At 45.8% G+C, this 27,818-nt stretch overlaps 1 protein-coding gene across 1 annotated transcript in view; it reads right to left on the bottom strand.

The window, feature by feature from the left end:
* Positions 1–27,818, bottom strand: part of LOC147663075 (small ribosomal subunit protein mS27-like) — a 439,048-nt gene that overhangs the window by 383,924 nt on the left and 27,306 nt on the right. The window contains exons 3-4 of the mRNA XM_086950700.1: positions 11,527–11,597; positions 6,908–6,966 (exon numbers count right to left, since the gene is read on the bottom strand). Of these exons, the coding sequence (XP_086806826.1) occupies positions 6,908–6,966; positions 11,527–11,597 (130 nt within the window). The remainder of the gene's footprint in view (positions 1–6,907; positions 6,967–11,526; positions 11,598–27,818) is intronic.

The following is a 27,818-nucleotide window of genomic DNA, read 5'->3' as shown; positions in this document are numbered from 1 at the left end:
ACCTCACTGTACCCACGAGAACAGAAAGGGTCCCTTAAACTAAAGTACATAAGTGGCAAACACAGCAAAGAAAATGTGCTTCATTTAGAGTGTAAAGATGGTTAGCTCGGAGCTATTACCTTGATAATGCCACTAAAGACTGCGGGGTTGTAAGGTTTAAAGAGTGTTTCCCAGATTCCCCGCCGATTTAAAGGACAAAGTGCTTCCTGGAGCAGAAAGTGGAAACTCTTGACAGTAGGCACATAAGTGTAACCACAGAAAAGCACAGGGGTTGCAAGATCTAAGTACCCCCGGAGAAAACGTGACGCCAGACACAAAGCATACGAGGTGGAAAAGGGTAGTTAAAAGCCAGAATTAGCAACTAGTCATCCCAAACCTATGTACTCTAAGTAGAGCAAGGAGGTAGCAATTCATGTTGATGATTTTCCCTCTCTTGCATCCCATGCCACAATTAGACCATGCAGCAGTCTTACCAGCTTTTGGTAAAGCTATTTCAACAAACCTCTCTGTAGGTCTTTAGCCATTTTAAAAACGATTTTTGAGTTATATTGTCTTGTTCTGACCAGAAATGCCTTAGATCACAGGACTGAAGAGACGTCTGGTAACCCTGCTACCCCCTTCAACTTACCCTTATAATGTATCAGTGTTGAAATCAACCTGATCTTATTTAAACTAGAGTTAGCTTAAGGGCTGCCTCAAAATCTATTCCAGGTTCAAAGGGCAGTTAGATTGATTGTCAGTATTCCCCAGGAGATGCTTTAAGAATGTCTACTCTTTTGTTGTTCAAGTTTATACTTCAGCCCAGTATGAGCTTGCTGGCCGGCCACACTTGACCTTTATAACAATGCTAAGGTTGGCCCCAAGGTGCTACTCAATTCTGCAGTCCTGTGTTTTAGTTGGCCGAGTACAGAAACTGGTCGCACAGATCATCTGCTGGATATAGGGGAACCGGAATTCAGGTGTAGCATTCAGCAGCATCTTCAAAACAGGGACCTGTTTAAGAACAAGAGACAATATCAAGTGGTTTCCGAATCAGGGTACACAGCAGTTAACTGCCATAAGACCTAAGAAGTAAAGAATAAACTCAATGTCCTTCCAAGGTATGTTGAGGGGGACAGTGTGGCCGAGTATACAGAGGTGGGGGGATGGGGGGAGCATCCAACCAAAATGTAACTAAACTTGCAATCCTCAAATGATCTCAGCAACTCCTCAACCTCCCGGATGCTACAGTATTTCATAGGTAGTTTTTAACAAGGTGGCTGCAAAGTCCTCATGGCAGTTCACTCATTTAGGAAAACCTTCAGGCGGGCTTCAGCACTCTGGTCCTTGCTCTTTTTCCTCCTTGACAGCGCCTGGCTCCTCTCTACACAGGGTGGTTCAGCTTCCCTTTCTTCCAGGGCAGGTTGGAGCGAAAGGCATTTTATGAGGTTAATTTCCGTCCTTCAAGGAGAACCGCAACCTGCTCCTGGTTAATGCCTCTCTATGCCAGATCAACACAGTCCGTGGAATCCAAATCTTTTATAAATGTATTTATCCTCCTTAAGGGGCAATGAAGGAAAGCTAGGGCCTACTATAGTTCAAACTACTTTCACAAAGTAAACACTCCTCAAATCTGCAGAGGGTACGTCTTTCTATGCCTCCTAGAGATTGGATCCGGCTGGCATCAAATTGGACAGAAAACAAGGGAGGAAGTCTTGGCCGGTGAAAAACGAGATCTTTTTGGATGGGGCCTCTCCTTTGATAAGTAATGCTTAAAAGTGCAGAGGGGGGTGGTCAGGTAGGGCAGTTATTTCCTCCAAGACCGATGTGCAAGATCCAACAAGAAAACCCAAACCAACCAGGACCCAAGAGGGACAGAGATCATGGGACAGCTGCAAGCAGCGCGTTACATTCTTCAGGAAGACAGAGACAATCTGAAGGGAACCACCATTTTGTGTAGGCACCAAATATGTCAGCTTTATGAACCCATTCACTCTAACCAAACTCTTTCAGCCAGCCACACACATGCAAGTGCATCATTTCACACATGTGGCACATAACACATAGGGCAGGGAGGACTCCAGTTACTGGGGGTGGGTGGGGGGGGTAACTACAAAGAGTTTATAGGATTGCTGGTAGAACGTGTCTTTCCTGGAGTACAGAAAAAGAAGATAAATGCCTGAGTTAAAATCAGCTGTTACCCCCTTCTGGTTCCATCTAGTCCTGGTTAAGGAGGCAGTTATTTGCCCCCGACCAAGTTCAAGTTCAAGTTCGTGGATTTGTTTAGCGCACTGCTCACCCAGAGGGTCTCAAGGCGCTTGGGGAAGGGGTTCATTATTTATCGAAAATATCCAGGTTTTAAGATCTTTTCTGAAGGAGGTGTGGTTTTGAGTAAGGCGGAGGTGAGTGGGGAGTGAGTTCCAGGTCTTGGCGGAAAGGAAGGAGGAGGATCTACCACCCATGATGTATTTTCGGATGCGCGGGACCGCGGCGAGGGCTTGATTGGACGATCTTAGTTGGCGGGTGGGTTTGTAGAAGGACAGGCGATTGTTGAGGCAGTCGGGTCCTAGATTGTAGAGGGCTTTGTGTGCGTGGGTGAGAAGGCGGAAAGTAATTCTTTTGTTGACGGGAAGCCAGTGGAGGTCTTTTAGGTGTCCGGTGATGTGATCTTGGCGGGGGATGTCTAAAATGAGTCTCGCTGATGCGTTTTGGATGCGTTGGAGTTTTTTCTGTAATTTTGCTGTGATTCCTGCGTATAGTGTGTTGCCGTAGTCCAGTCGACTCGTGACCAGTGCGTGGGTGACAGTCTTTCTTGTCTCTAGGGGAATCCAGTGGAAGATCTTTTTGAGAGTGCGAAGTACGTTGAAGCAAGAGGATGAGACTGCGTTGACTTGTCTGGACATCGAGAGAGAGGAGTCTAGGATGAAGCCAAGGTTGCGTGCATGGTCTGTCGGTGTGGGTGCTGTGCCCAGAGCGGGGGGCCACCAAGAGTCGTCCCAAGCAGAGGGGGAGGATCCTAGGATGAGCACCTCCGTTTTGTCTGAGTTGAGTTTGAGGCGGCTATGTTTCATCCAGTCGGCTACTTCTTTCATGCCTTCGTGAAGATTGGTTTTGGCGGTGTTGGGATCATTGGTGAGGGAAAGGATTAACTGGGTGTCGTCGGCGTAAGAGATGATGTTAAGGTTGTGTTGACACGCGATGGAAGCAAGTGGACTCATGTAAACGTTGAAGAGGGTGGGACTGAGTGAAGATCCTTGTGGTACTCCACAGATGACTTCAGTGGCTTCTGAGTTGAACGGGGGGAGTCGGACTCTTTGAGATCTCCCAGCAAGGAATGAGGTGATCCAGTCCAAGGCTTTTCCTTGTATTCCGATGTTGCTGAGGCGTTGTATAAGGGTGCTGTGGCAGACTGTGTCGAAGGCGGCGGAGAGGTCGAGTAGAATGAGGGCCACTGTTTCACCGTTGTCCAGTAGTGTTCGGATGTCGTCAGTAGCTGCAATGAGGGCAGTTTCGGTGCTGGGCTTGGCTCGGAATCCGGATTGAGATGGATCAAGGGAGTTGTTGGATTCAAGGAAGGCGGCGAGCTGGTTGTTGACGGCTTTTTCGATGACTTTGGCCGGGAATGGGAGGAGGGATATGGGCCGGTAGTTTTTGAGTTCGGAGGGGTCTGCTGTGGGTTTCTTCAGGAGGGCGCTGAGTTCGGCGTGTTTCCAGCTTTCTGGAAAGGTGGCAGACCTGAACGAGCAGTTGATGACATTACGGAGATGGGGTGCGATGATGGAATCCGCTTTGTTAAAGATGTGGTGGGGGAAGGGGTCGGTTGGCGAGCCAGAGTGGATTGAGTTCATTAGGCGGATGGTGTCTTCAGTGGTGATTGGGTTCCAGGTGGTAAGGTTGTTAGTTGGCGGAGTAGGATCTGAGGGGGGTGGGGAGGGTTGAACGCTGGGGATGTTTTCTAAGCTGTTGTGGATGTCGGCAATTTTGTTGTAGAAGAAGGAGGATAACGCATCGCAGAGGTCTTGGGATGGAGTGATGTCGTTGGATGCTGCAGTGGGGTTGGTGAATTCTTTGACGATGTTGAAAAGTTCCTTGCTGTTGTGGGTGTTGTTGTCAAGACGATCCTTGTGTGCTGATTTCTTGGCTGATCGGATCAGTTGGTGGTGTTTGCGGGTGGCTGCCTTGAGGGTGGACATGTTGTCTGTGGTCGGGTTTTTTCTCCAGGGTGCGGCATAGCTTCTTGGATTTTTTAAGGTCATCATTGAACAAAGGAGCCTTTTTGTTGGCTGATTTGATCTGGTGTTTTTTCAGAGGAGCTAATTCGTCAGCACTGTGGGTGATCCATTGTTTGAGATTGATGGCCGCTTGGTTTGGGTCCAGTGAGAGGGTGGGAGGGTTTTGGTAGAGTGATGCGAGGAGTTGGTCGGAAGTGATTTTGTTCCAGTTTCTCCGAGGGATAGGTTGAGGGCGGTTGTGGGTCAGGGTGGTTTTGTAGCTGAAGTGAACACAGCTGTGGTCCGTCCAGTGGAGGGCTGTGGTGTGGTCGAAGGAAATGTGCTTACTGGAGGTGAAGATAGGGTCGAGCGTGTGTCCGGCTGCATGTGTGGGGGTGTCAACAAGTTGTTTGAGTCTGAGATTGGCCAGGTTGTCCAGAAGGGCATTGGTGTTGCTGTCGTGTTTGTTTTCGAGGTGGTAGTTGAAGTCTCCTAAAAGAATGTAGTTCACGGAGGCGAGGGCATGTGGGCTGACGAAATCTGTGATGTCATCGCTGAATTGAGTGCGGGTGCCTGGAGGCCTGTAGATGAGGGTGCCTCTAAGTGTGGTCCTAGGGTCGGTGTGGATCTGAAAGTGGAGATGTTCGGCGGTTGCAAGATTGTCTTCGGAGCTGGTCGTGATTTTGATGGTGTTCTTATAGATGATGGCAATGCCTCCTCCTGTTGGGTTGGTGCGGGCTTTATGGGTAATCTTGTAGCCGTCCGGTATGGCAATGGCGATGTCGGGTGCTGATGATGTGTTCATCCATGTTTCGGTAAGGAAGGTGATGTCCGGTGAAGCAGTGTCGAGTAGGTCCCAGAGTTCCGTTGCGTGTCTGTGGGCCGAGCGGGTGTTCAGCAGGATGCACTTTAGGCGGTCAGAGTCGGGGCTGTGAGTGGAGGAAGTGTGTTTGGTGAGGGTTAAGGAACAGTTAAACTTGCAGGAGAGGCAGGCGAATGGACTGTGGGTACATCCTGGGGTGGCTTTGCAGCATTGAGGAGCGCCTCCGGGGTTGAGGGCGAGGAGAGTTGTGGCATCATATGTGACTCTAGAGGGATGGGTATGGTGGGGAGCAGGGGGACAGGCGCTGGGCGCGGTCCAGGCGTAGACGGGCTTACCTTTGGCGCACCTTCGGCGCGGCCGCAGCGCGTGGACGATGCACGTTGGGGCATCTGCCTTAAATGGATAGTGGAGGGGGCGGAGCGTGGGAGGGTCGGCAGCTGGGAGGCGGTAGCGGGGAGGAGGGGCGGGCCAGGGAACACCAAGACAACAAAATGGAGGGTCAAAGGGAAAGCGAGGCAGGGGCAGCAAATGGACCAAAGCGCCTAGAGTACAGCCAAAGTGCCAGCAAGCAGAGAGAGCCATAACACATGTCGCGCTGCAATGCAGAGCAGAGCGAGCGGCGCGAAAGGCAAATTAAGGTGAACTGAAAGCTCTTAAAATCGAGCTACGATGCCAGGCAAATACAGTAAAATCTCAAATGACACACAGCACAGTTTACGATACCGAATGCAGCAATGCAGCAATCAGCAGCACCAACAGAATGTGGGATCAGGGAGTGAGGGGGGAGCGACCGTTCTGGAGCAAGTCTCCAGGTGCTTCTCCAGACTACAAATACAAGTGTTCTGTGGTCAATGTAAGAATAATTGTGGAGAAGTAAAGAAGGAAAAGTAAAAAAGGGATAGATTGGCACAGCCTGCTTGTCAAGGGATGAGCTTTAGCTCTACATGCTGTTTTATTGTCTCGAAATGCTGTTTTTGAAGAGCTTGTGATCATATGTAAGTATAAAGCATCGGATACATCACCCTCTCCATTCCTCTTCCATGCTGTGCCCTTCCCTCCTTATACGGACGAGGCACGTCCAGAAAAAGCCGTATTTGGTGACCTCTGATTTATTTCCCATGTATGCAGTACAACGTAATATTTAAGTCATAAGATATGGATAGGAAATCTTGATACTGAATACTTTTATTTCAAAAAAACAATACTGCAAGCATATGCAAAAGTAAAAGGTGACAAGTTTTCGCCAGATCATACTGAACTATTTTAATTGTTAAACCTTTCTCCTACTATTTAGGCTAAGAGGTTACAGTAGTGAATTGTCTATATAAAATTACATTTTTGTGCTAAAAGATAAAGCGTTTTTTTTGTGGTTGCAGTTTTAAATAGCTCAAACTGGACCGGAGCGCTTTACATGACCACCAGTTACATTACACAAGGACACATTCATTTTTGGTAGGCAAGGGGAGATTAAGTGATTTGCCCAGAATCACAGAATGTTGAGCCAATGCCGAGACTCGAACTTGGTTCCCCAAAACAAAGTTGGCAGCTCTACACCACATCCTCTCCCCTGTTGGTCTGCATTTCTAACAATTACTTCCATTTTACTATTTGCATGGCAAAATTCGAACAACATTTTTCACGAGTGAGCACGTTATTCATGAGGACTTTTACATTAACATTTGTAATGGAATTACGAATTTATGCGATAACATCAAAAAACAATCACAATTTGCTTAACATTATCCATCATACATTTTATAGACTCTAAAGCATACGTGGACTGTCCAAATTGGTAACCACATTATCTAGTAAGCATGAGTTCATAGCAAGGATTGGAGTTATTCATCATAGTGTGTGTCGTCAATGGAAGATTAAAAATGCAAAGTTCTCTTACTTGTACAGATAGTATTCTGCTTGGTCTATTTCTTCTCGTGAGGTAATGCTGTCGACAAACTGAGAAAGAACAAACATTAGATTAAACAGAAGCATACACCTCTCCTATTATGATTCAAGTGGATCTAGCCTGAAACTTAAGAACATGAATCTCTCATCCAGTACTGGCATACATTACAATTCAAGACCCACATTAAATCGAAACCCTCTGTGTGAAGGCATGAGTGACAAGGTTAGTTGATCTAATTACGCCCAGAACATCAGGCTGTCTAAAGGCCAGCAGAACCATCAGAACTTTACATGGAGAAACTAGTTTGAAGCGTGGAGAGAGAGAAGTGCTGGTGGTGAAACTGGCATGATATAAAAGAGGAAATTAAGTTTTTGTTTTCGTCAATACAGTTTGACCAAATCTGTACTCCAATCAGCAGACACTGGCTTATTCACACCTGGTTTATTGATCCACAAGCGGTAGGTATGGGTGGAGATTATCCATGGGATCAATAAGCTACCAGTGGGAAATCTTTCTTGGAGGGGTATATAAAAAATCATCATTAATGGTTGCGCTCTGATCTATCAAAAAGTACTTGACAGAATTACACCAGATATTCTATCAGAATAGATGTTTTTTCGTGGACTGGCAAAGCAATTCAGTAGACCTTTAATTATTAAAGAATAAAAATTGCTGTTTTTTGCAAAATGAAAAATATCTGCACAGTTAAGTTTGCATACAGGCTCGAAAAAATCTCTTCATTAAAATGGCATATGATTTATTGTGATGACTTTACGTTTTTGATTTCACAGGGCCAGTTCATAAACCAAGAAACTAATGACAAGGCAAATAGGCTTGAGCTCTTGTATTATGTGGTTCATGAATCAGACACAGTGGAAAACGGTCTCGTTTCCCACAAATACAGATTTCACAAATTGAAACAATATTTTCAGACAGTTGGTGTATCAAGCTTGAGGATGTTTAGAGTATCATACACATTTCATAAACCATAGTGCCAAATTAAACATAGTCTTTAAACCAACATATGGTCCATATCATTTTCGATTTTCTAACCAGAAAACTTGTGACACTGATCATGATCAGTTGCAGTTTGTAAACCGGCAACCTCAACACGCTAAATTATTAAAAAACGTAAACAAAAACATATGGTGACTGCAAAACGACAATTTTTTTTAAAAAATGAAAAAAGTATTAACTTTATAATAATCATAATACTTAAGATAAAACTCGAAAAACCAATTTGATTGGCTAGGATGCTTTATTTGCACCACTGGAAAAGTAGCATACCCACGGTAAAACTTAAAAGAGGGAGGCGTGGATTTGGTGTACTTTAGGGTGCTTGGGATGATAAACCACTATTTCATATGTGTTTTTTTTTTTTAATATTCCTGCCTCAACTAGAAGATACTTTTTAAACAGTTTTTTAAAGATTTAATAAAATATGCAAATACATGTATGGATAAGTTCATTCTTTAAGAGAAAAAGAGAACAAACAATGAGAAGAAATCAAAATGATAACACTGGACAATTAGTGGGCAGTTATGGCCATTTACTGAATTCTATATCCTAACTTTCTACGATGACACACATTCTTAAGCAATAGAACATAGTTAAAGGGATATTCACAACAAAACACTTCTGCTGTATAGTTTCTTACTCCTGATGATGATGTTGCATAAAACAGTAACAACCTCATAAACCCACTTATATGAGTAACGCAGGGCAGGGGAGAGTTATTATTTGCAGGTACCATAACTCGGGGTAATTCACAGTTATTTAGACTTTGCATTATAATATCACTTTAACTGTATTTTCCTTTTAGTTCTCGCCTAGACGGCACATGCATTGTATCTTCAAGACCTTCTGTTTTCTATCAGTGGGCTGAGAGATCACCGATATTACCATTGGTTGGCTTCATTGTCATTTCTGTGCTTGACCCGCCCCCTTGGAGCATGGACGCATCATGTGTGTCCTTCCACTGCTCCTTTTTTAAGCACTACTTTTTTGTCTGCATAAAGCATTCTTGACTTCGTGAGGCAGCTGACAGGGATACCACCCAGGCGTTGGTGCTTCTTGACCTTTTGGCGGCATTTGACATGGTCAACCAATATATTCTGGTGGACCGTGTCAAGGCCTCCAAGGCAACGCACGGAACTGGATTATTTTGTTTCTGAACGACCGGTCGCAGGGGGTCAGACTCGCCACCTTCTGCTCTCCTAAGGTCAGACTGACTTGTGGTGTTCCTCAGGATCTTCCTTGTCACCCTACATTTTTAATCAATACATTCGTCCACTGGTGCATGCCTTGTACCAAATGAAGGTCAAAGACTACAATTACGCAGACAATCTGCAATTGATCTTTACTATAGGCAACTCCCTGGAATGTGAAACTTTTTTCCGAAACACAATGTTATGTATCTAGGATTGGATGAATGACAATAAGCTCAAGCTGAATTCCGATAAAACCGAGATTGTCATTACCAAAAAACAAACATGACCCGTGGAGGTCCACATTTTGGCCTGACATAATAGGCTCTCCTTCTTTGCCCAAGTAATCAGTTAAGGGCCTTGGAGTACTGATTGATGCCAATCGGTCTATGAAACCTCAAATAGGGACTGTAATCTCTTCCGGTTTCCTACAACTCTGCAACATTTGAAAGCTCAGTAAACTCCTTTCCTTCGAGGCTCTCACTCAGTTTATTATTGCATTGGTCATCTCAAAGTTAGATTATGCTAACTCTCTTTACTTGGGCCTTCCTAAGGGTCTGAAACAAAGACTCCAACTGGTCCAAAATCAGGCAGCCAGGCTACTGTACCAACAACCTCGAAACTGTCATTTTACCCCCTGTTGAGGAAACTGCACTGGCCGCCTGTAATACAGAGCTCCATCTTCAAGGCTGGTTGCCTTAGTTTTAAATCATTATACACTGGTAGTCTCGTCTTCATCTCTGCTTGCATACTAAAATACATCCCCACTCACAACCTGAGGTCTATGCATTCAAATTTTCGTATCATTCCTACCTTAAAAATAAAGACACTCTGCAGTTCCAGATTTTCGGTACTTGGCCCCCGCATCTGGAATGCCCTGCCATCTGAAATCAGGTACACCCCGTTCCACTGTGTTCAGGAAACTCCTATAGACCTGGCTTTCCAGGCTCGCTTATGAGTAAAGATCAGTTGTTTGCTATGTTCCAGTTGCCATATCGCCATGAAACCGTTTTCGGTGTACGTGAGCTCTAGAAATATACGTAACACAACATGTTACGTGCCAGAGTGTGCCTTTTTCAGGTGGCTCCTTCGCACACTTTTCTCTCCCCAGTGCTGAGTTGCCCCACCTGCCTTCTGTTGTCATGCCTCCTTGTCCACATCCTCCCTCCTGTTGTCAGTGCTGGCTTTCTGTTGTCCGTGTTGGCTTTCTGTTGTCCGTGTTGGCCTGCTCTCACAATCCCTCCTTTAGTCTGTGTTGGCTTGTCCCCACCTTCCCTCCCGTTTCCTATGCTGTCTCACCTGGAACGTCCCTCTTGTTGGCTGAATTGCCCTGCTTCCTCCCTTCCTTAGTCCGAGCTTGCTTGCCCCCATCCTGCATCCGGTTGGCTGTGCCGGAATGCCAATACCCTCATGCCTATTGTCCGTGCTGCCCTGCCCCACCTTCCCTTCGGTTGTCCATGTTGCCCTACTCTGTCTCAACCTCTCTCCCATTGTTCATGTTGCCCTGCTCCCACTCTCCTTCCCGTTGACAGTGTAAACTGTCCAACCTCTGTCCCTCCCGTTGTAAGTGTCGCTCTCCTACCACACTCTCTCCTGCTGTCCTGCTACACCTGCCCTGCAGACGTCTGTGTTTCCCTGCTCCTACCCACATTAAAAAAGTGATATGATGCGGAGATCGTGGCTGCTTCATAGTACCTCCCCACTCCTTCCGTTATCTGCGTTGTGCCTCCCACCTACCACCCATCATAAGAAAAAAAACTATTAAGCGGACACCACTGGCAATGTCAGAGCGCTGTTTTTACCCCCACTCACTCTCTGTGTTGCCTCATGCCCGCCCGCCCTCCCTCTCACTAGCAAAAAAGAATAGAAAAGCGCTACGATGGAGCCACCATTGGCCACGTCACATTGAAAGTAAAAAAAATATTTTTTTATTAAGCAGCCTCCCTGGTTTACAAAATGGCGAAAAGCATTTAAAAAAGACAATTGGTCCTGGACAATGCTTGTTTATTTTCTGAGAATATTTGGTTTTGCATTCTAACTATAATGTCGCTGTATGTCTAGTTTTTCATGAAAATTCTAACATTTTCATGAACAATAATTCATTTTATCACGTAAAGGTAACGTAACAGTCCTTTAACAAAGTATTTTTAGTATTCATCTGAAACATTTGAGATCGATTCTACAGTCTACTGAGCCATTCACATTTTGTGCATTTCTTTCCAGTACAAACATGTGTGAATCCCAGCTTTCCGGTTTCAAAAAACGGTGTGATCTTGGCAAGATTAGATTTATGACCCTCTATCAAAGCTCCCTGCCTTGTCAAACAGGAAAGAGTGCATAGAGTGAGCACTACACAAAAGAAAGCACTCATTTATTAATCATGGCTCATGATCCTTTTCTTACCCGAGATATAGACAAAGAGCTGACCGGGAGCTTTTTCTCATAGGTTCTGTCCATTAGCATGGCAAGGTCAGCTGTGAAAACAAATAACAGATCAGAAACACAGCATTTATTATAACAAAAAAATATTCAGTAGATGTAAGAACTGGCATACCACAAAAAACATTGTTCTGAGGGATGTTCCACTGCCCAAAGATCAAGACACCATCAGCCATACTACTGAGTAGACCAATATATTTGTTTCATCAATTGACTTTACCTAGGATTCATAAGCATTACTTAAAAGTCTAACCAATATTGAATAACCAGGAGCGTTCTCTCTTTTTTTAATCTGTTCCTTTTCATTTCGCTCTTTCATCTTTTTGCTTTTCATCCTTCCTAAATTCGCAGGACGGCAAACATTTCACAATAGTGAATTTGATAACTTCTAAAGTATTAATGGATTCAATAGTACCTTTCTTTCACAAATAATATTATGAACAGCATGGTGTCTTGCTTTTTACTCTATGATGAAACTGTGGCTTTTATAACAAAACATAACATAACTGGTGTATTTGTAAAGCGCGCGTTCACCCCAGCAACGGGGCATCTTGGCGCTGTAATAACAGATGTATATTGTTACCAAACTCAATGGTACTAATTTTATCGACCTCAAATGGATGAAATGCTGAGTGGAGCTGAGGGATTTGAACCTGTGACCATGAGGTCGAACACATGGCCCTGCAGTGGATGCATTAGTCCACGGAGCCACCAGACCCGGCTATTTTTGTCAATGTATTAATTGTGCCACCTATTGGGACTGTAAGGTGGTCCATTCAATGACAGGTTTTGATTAAATTCCACAAGTAGGAAATGTTTTTTTGAAATGCTCTAACTTGCTATTTGTTTTTTCCCTTTATGTTTTATTCTGTCTTTTATGTACTTGATACTGGTTTTGGTCGCTTTGTGTTTGTGGCAACATTATAATTTAGTTAATTTACTGGCCCTGATGAAGCAACAATATAGTCGCAAAACAAGTGTTGGTTTCCTTTTGTTTCATATGAGATTGGCTGACCTCTTGGAATAATAAAAACTATTAAGACCTATCTAAATAAGAATTAACCCTTTGTTAACAACTAAAAAGGACAGTGAATAGAAAACATCACATTCATTATTATTACTTAATCCTCAGACCTCAAATACTGTCTGTTTTTGTTATTTCTCTGTATTAACTTCTACACATAGGTATTTAGTTTCATGACATCTCACAAATTACCTTTGCAGGGAATGGTTTAGGTGTTGGTTACACCTTGTGACAAACCCTAGGGGTAGAAGATGTGCAGTGTAATAATTGCTGCTAAACTTTCTTCGTAATGCCTGAGGCTCCACAGTCTACCAGGATCTTATACTAAAAACATCATTAAATAATACATCCATAAGTATTACATCTATTTATACACACAGAGATACATAAAGTGTCAGCTCTCTTCTGCTATTAGTGTCCTTTACACTCTGATCCACTCATGACAGCAGTGGGGTAATAGTTCTGTCTATAGTCATTGGTTCTCTCGCTCTGTTCACTTATTCCCATCCACCTGAAAAGAAGTGCGCTTTATTATCAAGGCTGGTCGGACAACCCTTTAGTTTTCCTTTTATAGTTTCCCTTTCATTTCTTTGCTTCTCCTTTTTTACTTTCATTTCTTTTAAGAAGATACTACAACAGTCCAGTCAGTACCTAGGGGTGGCTGTTCATATTGGTTCTAAATGTGATAGATATGCTGGTACTTCAGAGCAACAAGAGACTATTGACAAAACCTCTTCAAGATGGACACCATCTGCTTTGTATTTTGTTATTGCAAGCATATGGGTTATGTCGGTTGAAAGGGGATGCTCCACAAACAAAGTAGTTAACAGAAAAAGGATTTATTCCTTAAGATAATAAAGTCAGCACTTGGGCCCCTTCTGCGACACACCAGAGAATGAACAGAGGAAACCGTCCAGCCTGGAATACCCCCTAGGGACGCTTATGCAATAACTTTCCAATCACCATCACATAGCATCAATCCTAAACACAGAAGTCACAGTATAAATACATAGATAATACATAGAATGATATGACCTACATATATAAAAACATAACACGACACAATGCCTACCATTTTTAAACAGCAGCATGTGTTTTTGTTTGTGTGTATTTTATAGCAGTTTTGACAAAAGGTTAATGCAAGTATGAGTCCTGGATGGGTGAATGGATACATGAGCGAAAAGATAAATGACAGAGGCATGTATGTAGACTTTTTGAGTGCCTAAATTCATCAGTGACACAAAAGGCACTTTTATTCACAACACAAGCCAGACCAATTGGCCTTGCCAATGCTTTTTCATTGTGTCTTGCAGACGAGCCCTGTCTATTGACAGAACAGTGAACGGAAGTACTTAACTTGTTCTGTGTATTAAATTACTCATTTGATAATTCACCTGTTCCGAGAGGAGTCTATGAGCGAGTGGAAAAGCTCATGGTGGACACATTTTGAAACCTCGCAAAAAGGAACATTTCACAAACATAAAAGAAGGAATCCAGTTTTCCATCACCAAAGAACACAGAAGACTTATTTGACAGCGTCACCAACACAGAAAACAGAAAATGAGGTTAACAGGAAAAAATAGATGCAACATTTGCACACAGTATAACCTGTGTTTACTAAATCACTCTTCTGATATATGCCCGGCACACATCTTACGGCAGATTTATACTGTCTGCCCTCTGCCTCCTCTGGGTTTCCTTAACGACTCACTGGTTCGAGGGGTTGTCACTCCATCGCTAAAAGCCGCTTCCATCGTCCCCATCTTGAAAAAGCCAGGAGCCGACCCCTCTGTGATGGCCAACTATCGCCCCATCTCCCTTCTCCCGTTTCTGGCGAAGGTGCTTGAGCGACATGTTACATCTGCGCTCAGCTCCTTTGCCGAGGAGAATGGGAGGCTGGCTCCGTGCCAGGCTGGGTTTCGGCCCAAGCACTCGACAGAGTCAGTGGTGGTGTCAGTATTAGACACCCTCAGAGAGGGTATGGACATGGGCAGATCTCAGGCGCTGGTACTCCTTGACTTGTCCGCCGCTTTTGACACGGAGGATCATTCCATCTTGCTTTCCCGTGTCAAGGCGGCGGGCATAGGAGGCTCAGCCCTTATCTGGCTTTCATCCTTTTTGAGGGACCGGACCCAGGCGGTTCACCTTGGGGAGTTTTCAGCTACCCCCTGCCAGGTCCAGTGCGGTGTTCCCCAGGGCTCTTCTCTCTCTCCTTTACTATTTAATCTTTATATCGCCCCTCTTATCTTTGCCCTACAGCAGCTGGAGGTCACGGTATATAATTATGCCGACGACCTCCAGCTCATCTTCAATCTGTCTTCTACCCCTGACTCTATCTCTAACTTCCAATCTATCCTATCTTTCATCAGGGACTGGATGAATTTCAACCACCTGAAACTCAATCCCGATAAAACGGAACTTGTGGTGACGGGTGGTTGCTCCAGTCCCTGGAATTCTCTCTTTTGGCCCTCCTCCTTTGGTTCTCCTCCTACCCCTGTTCCCTCTGTTAAGACTCTTGGCATCAAGCTAAATGATAAACTCACTATGCACTCCCAGATTGGTTTGGTGGTTTCTTCCTGCTTTCTTATTCTCCGTACTATCCGCTCTATCTCTCGCTTCTTTTCTTTCTCTGCACTTAAACTAATTATGTCCGCACTGGTCCTGTCCCGCCTGGACTACGGGAACATCTTGTTCAATGGCATCCCTCAGTACAGCCTGCGTAAACTGCAACTAGTGCAGAACCAGGCTGCCCGCCTTGCCTTCGGTCTTCCCAAATTCCATCATACCTCCCCCCTCTTGAAAACCCTCCACTGGCTCCCTGTGCGGGAACGCGCCTTGTTCAAATTAGGCTGCATGGCGTTTCAGGCCAGGACTGGCCTGGCCCCCCTTTTTATATCCTCCGCCATCAAGGCCTATGTCCCTGGCAGAGAGCTCCACTCCTCGGCACATCTTCTTTTAGCAGTCCCTCCCTACCGGAAAAAAAACCAGGGTGGCTCGAAATTTTCCACTCTTGCCCCCATGTTCTGGAACTCTCTCCCCTTCCATCTTAGGTCCCTCACTCAGTATTCTAGTTTCCGCAAAGCTCTGAAGACCTTTTTATTTTCTCAGGCTTTTCTACCGTAAGCCCTGCCTGCCTTTCCAGTCGACGCCTTAGCAACTGCTCTTGCCCAGCTGGCTGCCTGCTACTTTAGCGCCAAGAAACCGCCCAGGTGTACGTTGCGCTTGATAAATATTTTTAAACTTAAACTTCTAGGGGCAGCAAACTCATTCTGTGCTGGTACACAGGAAAACTTGCCTCCTCCTGTTTTCAGTTTATATATAGGTGGGTTACCCAAACATAGTCACTGGGACCTGGGTTCAATAAGTACTAGGAGGAAGGGGTCCCAGTGTGAACAAAGAACCATTTAAACAATTTGAAGAATTAATCAAGAACAATTAGATCCACAAAGTTTTATTCACTAGGGGATCAAATGTAATGCATACAAATAGCAAACAATCAACTGTATTCAAGGTCATACAGTGCCCCGGGAAGGGAGAAGGGAAGTGATAGATGTGAGGATAAGGGAGTGATAGGGTTATGTGACAGTATAATCAAACATTTAGAAACAGATTTGGCTATAACTTATATAGCAAAAACAGCCATAATAATAGTGGCAACCATCACTTGGAAAGGCATACTCCACAAAGTACAGTAACTCTACACAATGTTGGTGTGAAGTTGCCACAGGAGAAACAACAGTCGACGTTTCGACCCTCTCATCAGTGCAGGGAAATTTTAGTGTCCTTGCTGCGGGGTCTTCATCAGGACCAAGGGGTGGGGCAGGTAACCTGAGATTAATCAAACATTGGACATAAGCTGAAGTTCAGTCGCGTGTGTCCCAAGAGAAATGTCACCGGGTAAGAATCCTCAGTAAGGTCAATGGTTATAGCGTCATCAATATTCAGGCAGCACCGATCTGAAAGAAGAGCACTCGTGCGGTGCTGGACCCGTTTTTTAAAGCTTCGTCGGAGATAAATCCGAAATTCGTTAGGGCCGATTGAATCGGAGAGCTCAGTGCTACCCCCGCACTGAGCTCTCCGATTCAATCGGCCCTAACGAATTTCGGATTCATCTCCGACGAAGCTTTAAAAAACGGGTCCAGCACCGCACGAGTGCTCTTCTTTCAGATCGGTGCTGCCTGAATATTGATGACGCTATAACCATTGACCTTACTGAGGATTCTTACCCGGTGACATTTCCCTTGGGACACACGCGACTGAACTTCAGCTTATGTCCAACGTTTGATTAATCTCAGGTTACCTGCCCCACCCTTTGGTCCTGATGAAGACCCCGCAGCAAGGACACTAAAATTTCCCTGCACTGATAAGAGGGTCGAAACGTCGACTGTTGTTTCTCCTGTGGCAACTTCACGCCAACATTGTGTAGAGTAACTGTACTTTGTGGAGTATGCCTTTCCAAGTGATGGTTGCCACTATTATTATGGCTGTTTTTGCTGTATAAGTTATAGCCAAATCTGTTTCTAAATGTTTGATTATACTGTCACATAACCCTATCACTCCCTTATCCTCACATCTATCACTTCCCTTCTCCCTTCCCGGGGCACTGTATGACCTTGAATACAGTTGATTGTTTGCTATTTGTATGCATTACATTTGATCCCCTAGTGAATAAAACTTTGTGGATCTAATTGTTCTTGATTAATTCTTCGAATTGTTTAAATGGTTCGTTGTTCACACTGGGACCCCTTCCTCCTAGTACTTCCTCCTGTTTTCAGTCAAGCCTCTGTGAAACCGGGACATGGGCTGAAATGTGCCAGGACAGATGGTGACAAATAAGGAATTTCATTACAAATCTAGTACTTCTGGTCACCAGAGGCCTGTTGACACAGGCACTGCTGCTGAATGAGGATTTTAAGTGTGGTATCAGAATAGCACAGCCAGGAACTGCGTTTGGCAAGTGATCATGTCTACTGAATAAGGAGTTATCGCTGTGTGAAATAGTGACTGGGCTGGGACTGGGTAGTGAGTGAAAAAGGTGTGTAGACCAGGGATGGAGTGAGTAATCTCGATGTGTGCACTAGAGGTTGAGGTGTCCACATTTTTGTAGAAATATACAGAGGACGCAGGGAGTGACGGAGCGCTAAAGTGCCCGGCAGGATTTTATCCATCAGAACACAATGCACCCGGTTCCTTGAGTGCAGAAACTGCACCGTGGGCCAGAACAGGCACGAACACGGACTACAGTCTGCATTTCGTGAGTTTCTCCCCAGCACAGAGCTGGATTAATGAAGCGTGTCAACAGGACGCGAGTCGGGGGTCCACGCGGGTGGACGGCGTCCCCCCACTTCTTTCACAGGGTGGATACCGTCCACCCTGCCAAGAAGTTGGGTCCCACTAAAAAAGATGCTGAAGTTGACCCGATGTAATTTCCAAACACCGGGACACATTCAGCAGTGCCTGCACGTTGTTGTCTGCTTTCGATCACCACAATGGGGCTCTCTTATTTCTGACTCCTGCTGGGATACTCGGCCATAACAAAGGCCTAGTCCCAGGGGTCATCAGGCCTCCTTTTGGCAGCAGTCAGGAGCCTCACGCCTGATGCAAATGCAGCAGAGGGGAAACAAAGGCTTTCGCCTTGTTAGCACTTCACACAATCTTTGGAGAGGCAGCTTTTCACTTTGTTAAGGCTCTGTTTAGGAGATTTGCATGCATTGTTAGAACGTCAGATGTGTTCATCTTTCCCAGTATTTGCACAAAATAAATTGCATTTATATATGCTTATTACCCTTGAGGAGGCGTTGTAATAATTTAAATATCACAATTTCTTTTAAAGCACTATGGTTATAGAAAGCTTAACCCTGACAAATGGTAACATTGTTTTATGTGTAGTGTACAAAAGTGTGAATCTTCTGCCTAAATCAGGAGGGTTTGCGAGTATACTCGAAATGTTCTCAAATGTACTCATGATGCACCTGCTAAACATATATGCGAGGGCTTAAGATCTGATGTCACTTTTGCGATGCCAGTACCTGTGATGTCACGCGCCTCAATGTCACACGCTGCAATGACACTTGCATACTGATTAACTAGGTTAGTCCCTCCACTTCTGTTTTTAGGGCTCGCCTGCTGATGCGCTTGCGCATAGCTGGCGAAGCTCTATAGTGGCTTATCCAGAGTTTAACCATTCCATTCCATGCAGTGCATGTGCGCTTATTAGGTCATTGCGCAAGCGCAAGCCCTAAAAAGCGCGTGCACAATGCCACCAGCCGCCTGCCTGCCTGCCTCGCATTACCACATCAAAGGTAGCCCAGCCTCCCTCCCACAAGCTTCTCAGCGTGCGCTCTGCATTTCTCCTCCCAGCGCATTTCTCATCCCCTAATTATTCACGGCCGGCTGGCCGTACTTTCAGATTCACAGCCGCCAGGCCGTGTCTCTTTTTATGCTTGTTTTTTTTTTTTTACATGTTATTAAATTCCATTCTGCGCCTGTAAACACTTTGCGGAAGAAATAATAACATTACTTGGATAATCTGATATAAACAAAGTAAAAAAAAAACAACAGAAATAGCTCTGAGTTAAAATAAAAGAACAGGTTTGATTTATTCCAGTCTGTGAGAAAGAAATCCTGTCCTCTTGAAACTGAAAAATCTCTGATCAAGGGCTCAGCCGAACAAGAATGAATACGTGATTTGTGGCAAATAATGTATTTTGTTGAGGTTTCATTCAGTAATTCATGTTGCTTTGAATCGTCTTGAATGTGTCAAACAGGAAGTGCGTTGCACTTGGCGCATGTGAGCCTGGCTTGCCCTTACCGTGGTGTGTGCTGGAAAGCTTGTGCAGCTGCGATTCGATTCAGTTCTATAGGAAGCGTTACGTGCTGGTTTCCTTTTTTGTCTTTTTGAAGTATTGTGTCTGCATTGTTTCAAAGTCCGTTTTTGTGGCTGTGGAGCATTTGTGTTTATGCATTTGGGAACTCTGTTTGTGGGTGTGATGGTTTCTTGCTAATCATGCTGGTGTGCTAAAGATCATATTTTTTAATACGTGGATGGGCTTTTTGTTTTTAATATATGCAATCAGGGCAGTTGGTCTCCAAATTGTCGCTTTAGTTTTGATGCGCCTTGGATGTCTTTGTGTGGACTTCACTTGTCCCCTGACTTTCGGATTTTTTCCTCAATAGCTACAGAAATTGCAAATTGTTTTCGACCAAGACCCTTTTGCCAACTGCTTGTTTAGGACTTTTGCCCTGCGTGTCAGGCAGGGCAGCAACACTGCTCCAGGCCGTGCTAGAGACAGGGCTCTTTTAGTTCATTCCCTCTTCTTCGTTTGCGCTCTTCACATAGTAAATACATAGGAATAGTAGTCAGGTTCAGCAAACGGTGAGCTAAACCTTGCGGTTCACTGTACCCTGCCGGATAATGTATTGTTGATTTTCACCCGAAGAACTGTTCAAAATAAGGTTGATGGTCAGTATCTATACACGCTGAATACAGATCCTATTGTGTGCATGCACACTCTCTCTCGCCATGCAAATGTTGATAGCAAGTCATAGCAAGGAGAAACGAACAAGAAACCATGTGAACTGGACCCTGAACTATGAAACTTAAAAATAAGTTTATGTGGGTTTGTCTCGTATTTGGGTGCTCTGTCCTGTTGCCTGCATTCATATTAAACAGATGCTAAATTCCCCACTGTTTTGCTGCTCACAGCTAACTCCTTAATGGCGCACCTCACACTGGCAGGGTGGCCTCATCTATTTCTATGTATGAGCTATGAAAGAGGTGCCTGTACGTGGCTGGGAGGTGTAGTGTCTTGCGAGTTAGAAGGACGGAACCCTTTTGGCTCCAGATGGACTCTGTAGACTGATTGCCTGAAAGTTCAAATGTTGGGAAGGGAAGACCGGTTTAGAATGTGGAGTTAGCGTTTACACGCTGAAGAATCAAGATGTGTAAAATTACCATCCGTGTGAAGTGCAGTCATTTACTAGTTACCAGGCTGGAGAGAACGTTACTGGAGGGAGGGCCTGTAGCACAGGAGGGGTCCTGAACAATGCAACTTCAGGGACAGGTTCACCTTTAGAGATGCTAATTGGCAATGTGTAAAGCTACAGTTCTACAACCCTGAACATGTGAATGAAAACTATGCTAGGGCATACCTTGGGAATATGCTTTTAGTGTTTATTTCTTGCGTTAACCTCTTTCAAGTTGCATATATATTGTCAGATCAGGGGGCAGGGCCAGAGAGTAATATTTCTCCAAGATCAAACCGTTTGGTAATGCTGGAGATCCGAGATTGTAATTTAGTACGGTTTGTTCTAAAGGCTATGACTTGAGCACTATATTACATATCACCCCTTCCCTGAAGGACTATCCAGTTCAGTTTTTTTTTTGTCAAATGCTTATCAACAGCTCTTTAGAATTATTTTAAATACTCTCAACCGTGGAGAAAATTGGGGAAGAGGAATAAGTTAGATGATGATTGCTAAAGAGCACACAATTTGGCCAAATAGAGAGGCCGGGATTAAAAACACGCATTGGCAAAGCCTATATTTCAAGCCATTTATAGTGAGACGTACAGCCACCGGCAAGAATTTTCATATTTACTTTAATTTACTATTCCAAGATGGCCAAATAACATTTTGGAATGGTGAATGCAAAAAATTAAGGTATCCACAGATGACTGTGTAAACTGAAAGAAGCCACTGTGAAGCCCCTTCATAAGAATTTACAAAACATATAGCAGGAGGATGGGCAGGGGAGCAACGTCATTCCGTGTTATGGTGGTTTCAAAGCATATATCAGGTTATGTCACGCCATGTTGGGTTGGCTTTCAAACATATGTTGTATTATGAGGTCTTTCAAAGTATACGTTCTGAGAGCATATGTTATTTTATTTAGTTTTTCAAAGAATAGGTTATTTTATGTTTCCTTTCAAACATATATTATGTTTAGTTATGTCATAGTGGTTTCAAATCCTGTGATGTCGTAGTGGCTTCCAAAGCATATTATGTTTATGTTCTACTTGACGGTGGCTTTAAAAGCACAGTTTATCTGTGTTTTCAAAACAACTGTTTTGTAGGCTTTTAAAGCATGTACTACTGCATTAAACAGTTGATCAGCTCTTTCCAACTCTTGTGGGGATACATTTAATGAGCATGTGTGCTGGACCTTAGCTGGACGCTCCTTATCCCTTCTTATTCTCGTTGACCTGCAATGCCAGCCAGGGTCTTGTTCCTTCCCTAGATGCCTCCCTTTCTGGACTTCTTGGAGCAGATACTCTCCTCTCTCCCACTGGCATCCAGAAGCACAACAACTGCAAGCATGTCAAGTCAAGTCAAGTCAAGAGATTTATATAGCGCGCTACATACCCATAGGGTCTCAAGGCGCTTGAAGAAGGGTGCGGAATTACTTGTCGAATATCCAAGTTTTAAGTTGCTTTCTGAATGCTAGGTGGTTCTTGAGTAAGGCGAAGGTGAGTGGGAAGTGAGTTCCAGGTTTTAGCTGCCAGGTAGGAGAAGGATCTACCTCCCATGGTGGTTTTGTTGATGCGAGGTACAGTGGCAAGGGCTTGGTTGGAGGATCGTAGCTGGCGGGAGGGGGTGTAGAAGGACAGTCGTGTGTTGAGGCATTCGGGTCCAAGTTCGTAAAGTGCTTTGTGTGCATGGGTTAGGAGGCAGAAAGTAATCCTCTTATTTACGGGGAGCCAGTGGAGGTTTTTCAGGTGACCAGAGATGTGTTCTTTACGCGGGATGTCTAGTATGAGCCTGGCTGAAGCGTTCTGGATGCGTTGGAGTTTTTTCTGGAGTTTTGCGGTGGTACCGGGGTATAGGGTGTTTCCGTAGTCCAGGCGGCTCGTGACCAGTGCGTGGGTGACCGTTTTTCTAGTTTCGGTGGGGATCCAGCGAAATGTTTTTTTGAGCATGCGAAGAATGTTGAAGCAAGATGATGAAACGGCGTTGACTTGTCTGGTCATCGAGAGTGAGGAGTCCAGGATGACGCCCAGGTTCCGTGTGTGGTCCGTCGGGATGGGTGCTTTTCCAAGGGCCTCTGGCCACCAAGAGTCATCCCAGGCGGAGGGGGAGGTGCCTAAGTTGAGGACTTCTGTTTTGTCTGAGTTCAGTTTCAGACGGCTGTGCTTCATCCACTCGGCTACTTCTTTCATTCCTTCGTGTAAGTTGGTTTTGGCGGTGTTAGGGTCTTTGGTGAGTGAGCGGATCAGTTGAGTGTCATCAGCGTAGGAGATGATGTTGAGGTTGTGTTGGCGAGCGATGGCCGCAAGGGGGCTCATGTATACGTTGAAGAGGGTGGGGCTGAGTGACGATCCTTGTGGCACGCCGCAGATGACTTCAGTGGCCTCTGACTTGAATGGTGGGAGGCGGACTCTCTGGGTTCTTCCGGTGAGGAACGAGGTGATCCATTCCAGTGCTTTTCCTTGGATTCCGACGTTTCTGAGGCGCTGTAAAAGGGTGCTATGACAGACTGTGTCGAAGGCAGCGGAGAGGTCGAGGAGGATGAGGGCGACTGTGTCTCCATTGTCCAGTAGAGTTCGAATGTCGTCTGTTGCTGCGATGAGGGCGGTTCAGTGCTGTGTTTGGCTCGGAAGCCGGACTGTGAGGAGTCGAGGGATTTGTTGGTTTCGAGGAAGGTGGCGATCTGGTTGTTGACAGCATTCTTGATGACTTTGGCCGGGAATGGAAGAAGCGAGATGGGGCGGTAGTTTTTGAGTTCGGTGGGGTCAGCTGTGGGTTTTTTCAGAAGGGCGCTGAGTTCTGCGTGTTTCCAGCTTTCCGGGAAGGTGGCGGAGTTGAGGGAGCAGTTGATGACATCTCGGAGGTGTGGTGCTATGATGGAGTCTGCTTTGTTGAAGATGTGGTGAGGGCATGGGTCAGTTGGGGATCCTGAGTGGATGGAGTTCATCAGGCGGATGGTGTCCTCAGTAGAGATTGGGTTCCAGTCATTAAGGATGTTCAAGGGGGGTGAAGGTCCTGCAGAAGGTTGGGTGGGTTGGTCTCCGGGTCGGTTGTCGAAGCTGTTCTGGATGTCTGCGATTTTGTTGTGGAAGAATGAAGCTAGGGAGTCGCAGAGGGCTTGAGAGGGGGTGATGTCGTTGGAGTTGGCTGATGGGTTGGTAAATTCTTTGACGATGTTGAATAATTCCTTGCTGTTGTGGGCGTTGTTATCTAGTCGGTCTTTGAATGCGGCTTTCTTGGCAGATCGGATTAGTTGGTGGTGTATGCGGGTGGCGTTTTTGAAGGCGTCCCTGTGCTGGTGTTTGGGTCTTTTTTCCAGGCCTTCTCGAGGGAGCGACAGAGTTTCTTGGATTTCTTAAGATCATCGTTGAACCAGGAGGCGTTTTTGCTGCCTAGTTTGATTTGACGTTTTTTCAACGGTGCTAGGATGTCGGCACTGTTGGATAGCCATTGGGTGAGGTTAATGGCTGCTTGGTCGGGGTTTGAGGAGTGGGCGGGGGGGTTTAGAAGAAGCGATGAGGAGATCTGGTCGATGGTGATTTTGTTCCAGTTTCTTCGCAGAGTGGGTTGAGGATGGTTGTGGATTGTGGTCTTATTGTAGATAAAGTGAACGCAGCTGTGGTCCGTCCAATGAAGAGCTGTGGTGTGACTGAATGAGACATGTTTGCTGGAGGTGAAGATAGGGTCGATTGTGTGACCTGCAATGTGGGTGGGGGTAGTGACAAGTTGTTTGAGTCCGAGGTTTGCGAGATTGTCCAGAAGGGTGGTGGCGCTGCTGTCATTGCTCTTTTCCAGGTGAAAGTTGAGGTCTCCCAATAGGATGTATTCCTCAGAGGGGAGGGCGTGTGGGGTGATAAAGTCAGTGATGTCGTCACTGAATTGTGCACGGGGTCCTGGAGGCCGGTAGAGGAGGGTGCCTCTGAGTGTGGTCTTGGGGTCGGTGTGGATCTGGAAGTGAAGGTGTTCGGCGCTGGCAAGGTTGACGTCTGAGCTGGTTGAGATGAGGATGGAGTTCTTATGGACGATAGCGATGCCTCCTCCTGTTTGGTCGGTGCGGTCCTTACGGATGATCTTGTAGCCTTCCGGGATGGCAATGGTGATGTCTGGGGCTGATGAGGCGTTCATCCATGTTTCTGTTAGGAAGGCGACGTCCGGGGAGATGGTGTCTAGTAGTTTCCAGAGGTCGATGGCGTGCCTGTGGACCGAGCGGGTGTTGAGCAGGATGCATTTTAGGTGGTTGGTGTCGGATATCTGTTGTGTGTTCGTAGATGAGGAGTTGTTCTTGGTGCCGTCGAACTTGCAGGAGTTGCAGGAGAAGGGTCCATGGGTGTGTCCAGGAGCGGCTTGGACGCAGTTGGGGGGACGGCCAGGGTTAAGGGCTAGGAGGGTGGTGGCATCGTAAGTAATGCGGGAGGGGTGGGTGGTACGGGGGCCAGGGGGTCTGGCGCTGGGCGCGGTCCAGGCGCGGACGGGCGTAGACGGGCTTACCTTTGGCGCACCTTCGGCGCGGCCGCAGCGCGTGGACGCTGCGCGTAGGGACATGTGGCATAAAAGGAGAGTGGAGGGGGCGGAGCGTGGGAGGGTCAGCTGGGAGGCGGGGAGGAGACACGGGCAGAAGTAAATAAACACAAAGATGGCCGCCCGGTAGCTAAAACGAAACTGGGGCACAGCCGGAGTTGTAATGTTCCTCAAAAAAGTATACTGTAATGCCTATCGTGCAAATGCAGTCAGTCGCTCTACAATAGTACCAATGCAACAAAGACAATGCCAGATAGAGACGATGCCAAGCGCCAACAAAGTAGCAAGTACAGCAATTAAAGTGCGAGATGAAAATAAACGATACCAAGCGCTGTAAAGTGAGCAACAATGCGCTGTGTCAGGGCAGGCAGGCAGCAGGACTCAGTGCAGGCAGGCAGCGGGGAGCAAAGCGTCCGATGTGCGAGCAGAGTGCTGGGTGAGCGACCACCAAGGAGGGAATCCAGATGAGCAAGTTTCCTGCTTTTGTTGTTTTGGCATTCAGAGGTCCTTCATCAGGGGACTCCTCTTGGTTAACGCCTGCCAGCCCAACTTGCCCACACACAAATAATTCCAGTTAAAAAGACATATGCAGTAGCATTTACACAGAGGAATCTAGTAGGTATCTCCTCCTGAAGGAATCAGGGAAAAAGGTCATCCTGCCACAACTGCCAGCCCACAGAGCCCAGTTAAAGAAGACAGTAGCCTTTATCTGAAAGCGAACTCCAGGGTTGCAATCCAGTTAACAGAGATGACCCTAAATAAGCCCATCATTGTAGAACTCGCTGGGATTTAATAACAAAAAAAGACAGAAACCTAAAGAGACAACAGGGCATGGTGGCACAGTTCTCCTGTGCCTCACTGGAGACTTTGCATATCAACACACGGAAACACAGCACATAAGCCATGGTGCCTTCAAGCCCCTCACTCCCAAGGTGCAGCTCAGAACAGCATATGTACTGCGCTGTTGTGAACTCCTGAACTGTTGCGTCTACCTGAAAAAACGTATTAACTACAGTATTACTAGCATGTTCCGGTGGCTGAGGCCCGTCACCAACCTCTGAATAGATTACTCAAATCTTTTCTTTAATTTACACCAATGGGAAGAAGCGAGGCGCAGTCAAGACGAGGAACCCTGCTTAAATACACAAACGGCTCTCAGTGTCCACTTGCTACAGTAGTTTGAGAAATGTCCCGAGACCCTGGGATGGAGACGTTTTCCATCGTGGAAATAATTTCATGCATGGGTCAGAGGAACCTGCAGTGGCTGAGGTGACTCTACCGTCGTGAAAGGCTTTGGAGGAAACATATGAACCAAACATTTGAGGAAAGTAATCACAACAGCTGATTTGAACAAGCATGGCTGCTCCGGTACCCATAAAAAGGCAGAAAGGGCCAAAAGGTAACCGGATAGCTTGGACTGCAATGGGTCCGTGGTACGGACGCGACCCCAAGCATCAAACCTGTCTCATCATTCAGCATAAACAGATCCTACAAAATCAGTTGAAAGCCACCTGGCTGCCAGGGTGACATCCACTGCTTTGCGAGGTAGACCGAATGCAGTCAACTGCCACTGCTCAATCTCCACTAACGGAGATGTAGATTGTGTAGGCCAGGGTCAGGGTGCAAGACCGAGCGTTGCTGCTGTGACAGATGATTCTCCCAAAGAGGCAGCATGACCGGAGAACTGATGCTCATGCCCACTTGTCACGTATACCACACTATTCTGGCCCAATCCAAAGCCACAAGGAATACTTGGGCATGGTTGTTTCTGATCTGCTTCAGAACTTGGGGCAGGAGAGGTAGCAATGGGTAGGCATACAAGAGTCCTGTGCTCTTCATTAGGTGGAATGAGTCTCCAAGACTAAGCCTTCTTGGGAATTACTATGTATAAAAGTGTTGACACTGCACATTCTCTACAGTGGCAAAGAAATCAAGGCAGGGTTCTCCCCATGGTTAGAAGACGTGTCAGTGCGAGGGCACCCTGTGAATATTCGATTAAACTACAGCTATCCACAATTTTATCTCACCGACTCGAGCGATTCTTACATTCTCGACAACAGGACAACACAGATCCTTCACTTGAAGTGCGAAAGCGTTTGATATTCTCTTACCTTGTTGACCCTACGCCTTATGAAAACCCCGGTTTACGGGCCACAGGGGGCGAAACACGTTTTGGCTGTGCCTCACAAAAGTTTCTTTACCATGATCGTTCATGACCTCAAATACATTTTGGAGCAACCAAGAGAAGATACGAGTTTCCAACTTCATTTCTTATCTAGTACTAAACTAGATTCTGATTTTGGCCTACAACGAACTTTTCCAGAACAACCACTTGCCCTGGGGCACTTTTTTACATACTACCAGGATCTCAGGAGCAGGAGGTTGTGTGAGAAAGGATGTGTGACCCAGATAGGTTCAGGGGCGATGTGCCACCTCTCTGTGCACAGGTAGATTTATCCCAAGTGCTCATGGGGGTGATAATCAGGGCTTCGTTGAACGGTGTTAGTGCTTCTGAGGAGGTTTGTCTGGGCTGAAGCACTTCTTTGAGGAGGTTGGTTTTTTCCTCAATGGAAGGTAACTGTAAATCTAGCACTCCACTCCCCGTCTAATGACCACGGTGAATGAGGCAAAGTTGAAGGGCAAGCGGGAGAACCCAACACAATGTCAGAGGAAGTGCCCGGCCCACTGGTCTCTAGTAGGTCCATATAAAGATTGCCACCATCATATTGTGGGGAAAAGTCGTCCCCAC

The sequence above is a fragment of the Lissotriton vulgaris genome, unplaced genomic scaffold (genome assembly GCF_964263255.1).
Source record: "Lissotriton vulgaris unplaced genomic scaffold, aLisVul1.2 SCAFFOLD_2005, whole genome shotgun sequence".
Classification (NCBI taxonomy): Eukaryota; Metazoa; Chordata; class Amphibia; order Caudata; family Salamandridae; genus Lissotriton; species Lissotriton vulgaris.
This window is presented reverse-complemented; position numbering and strand designations above follow the sequence as displayed.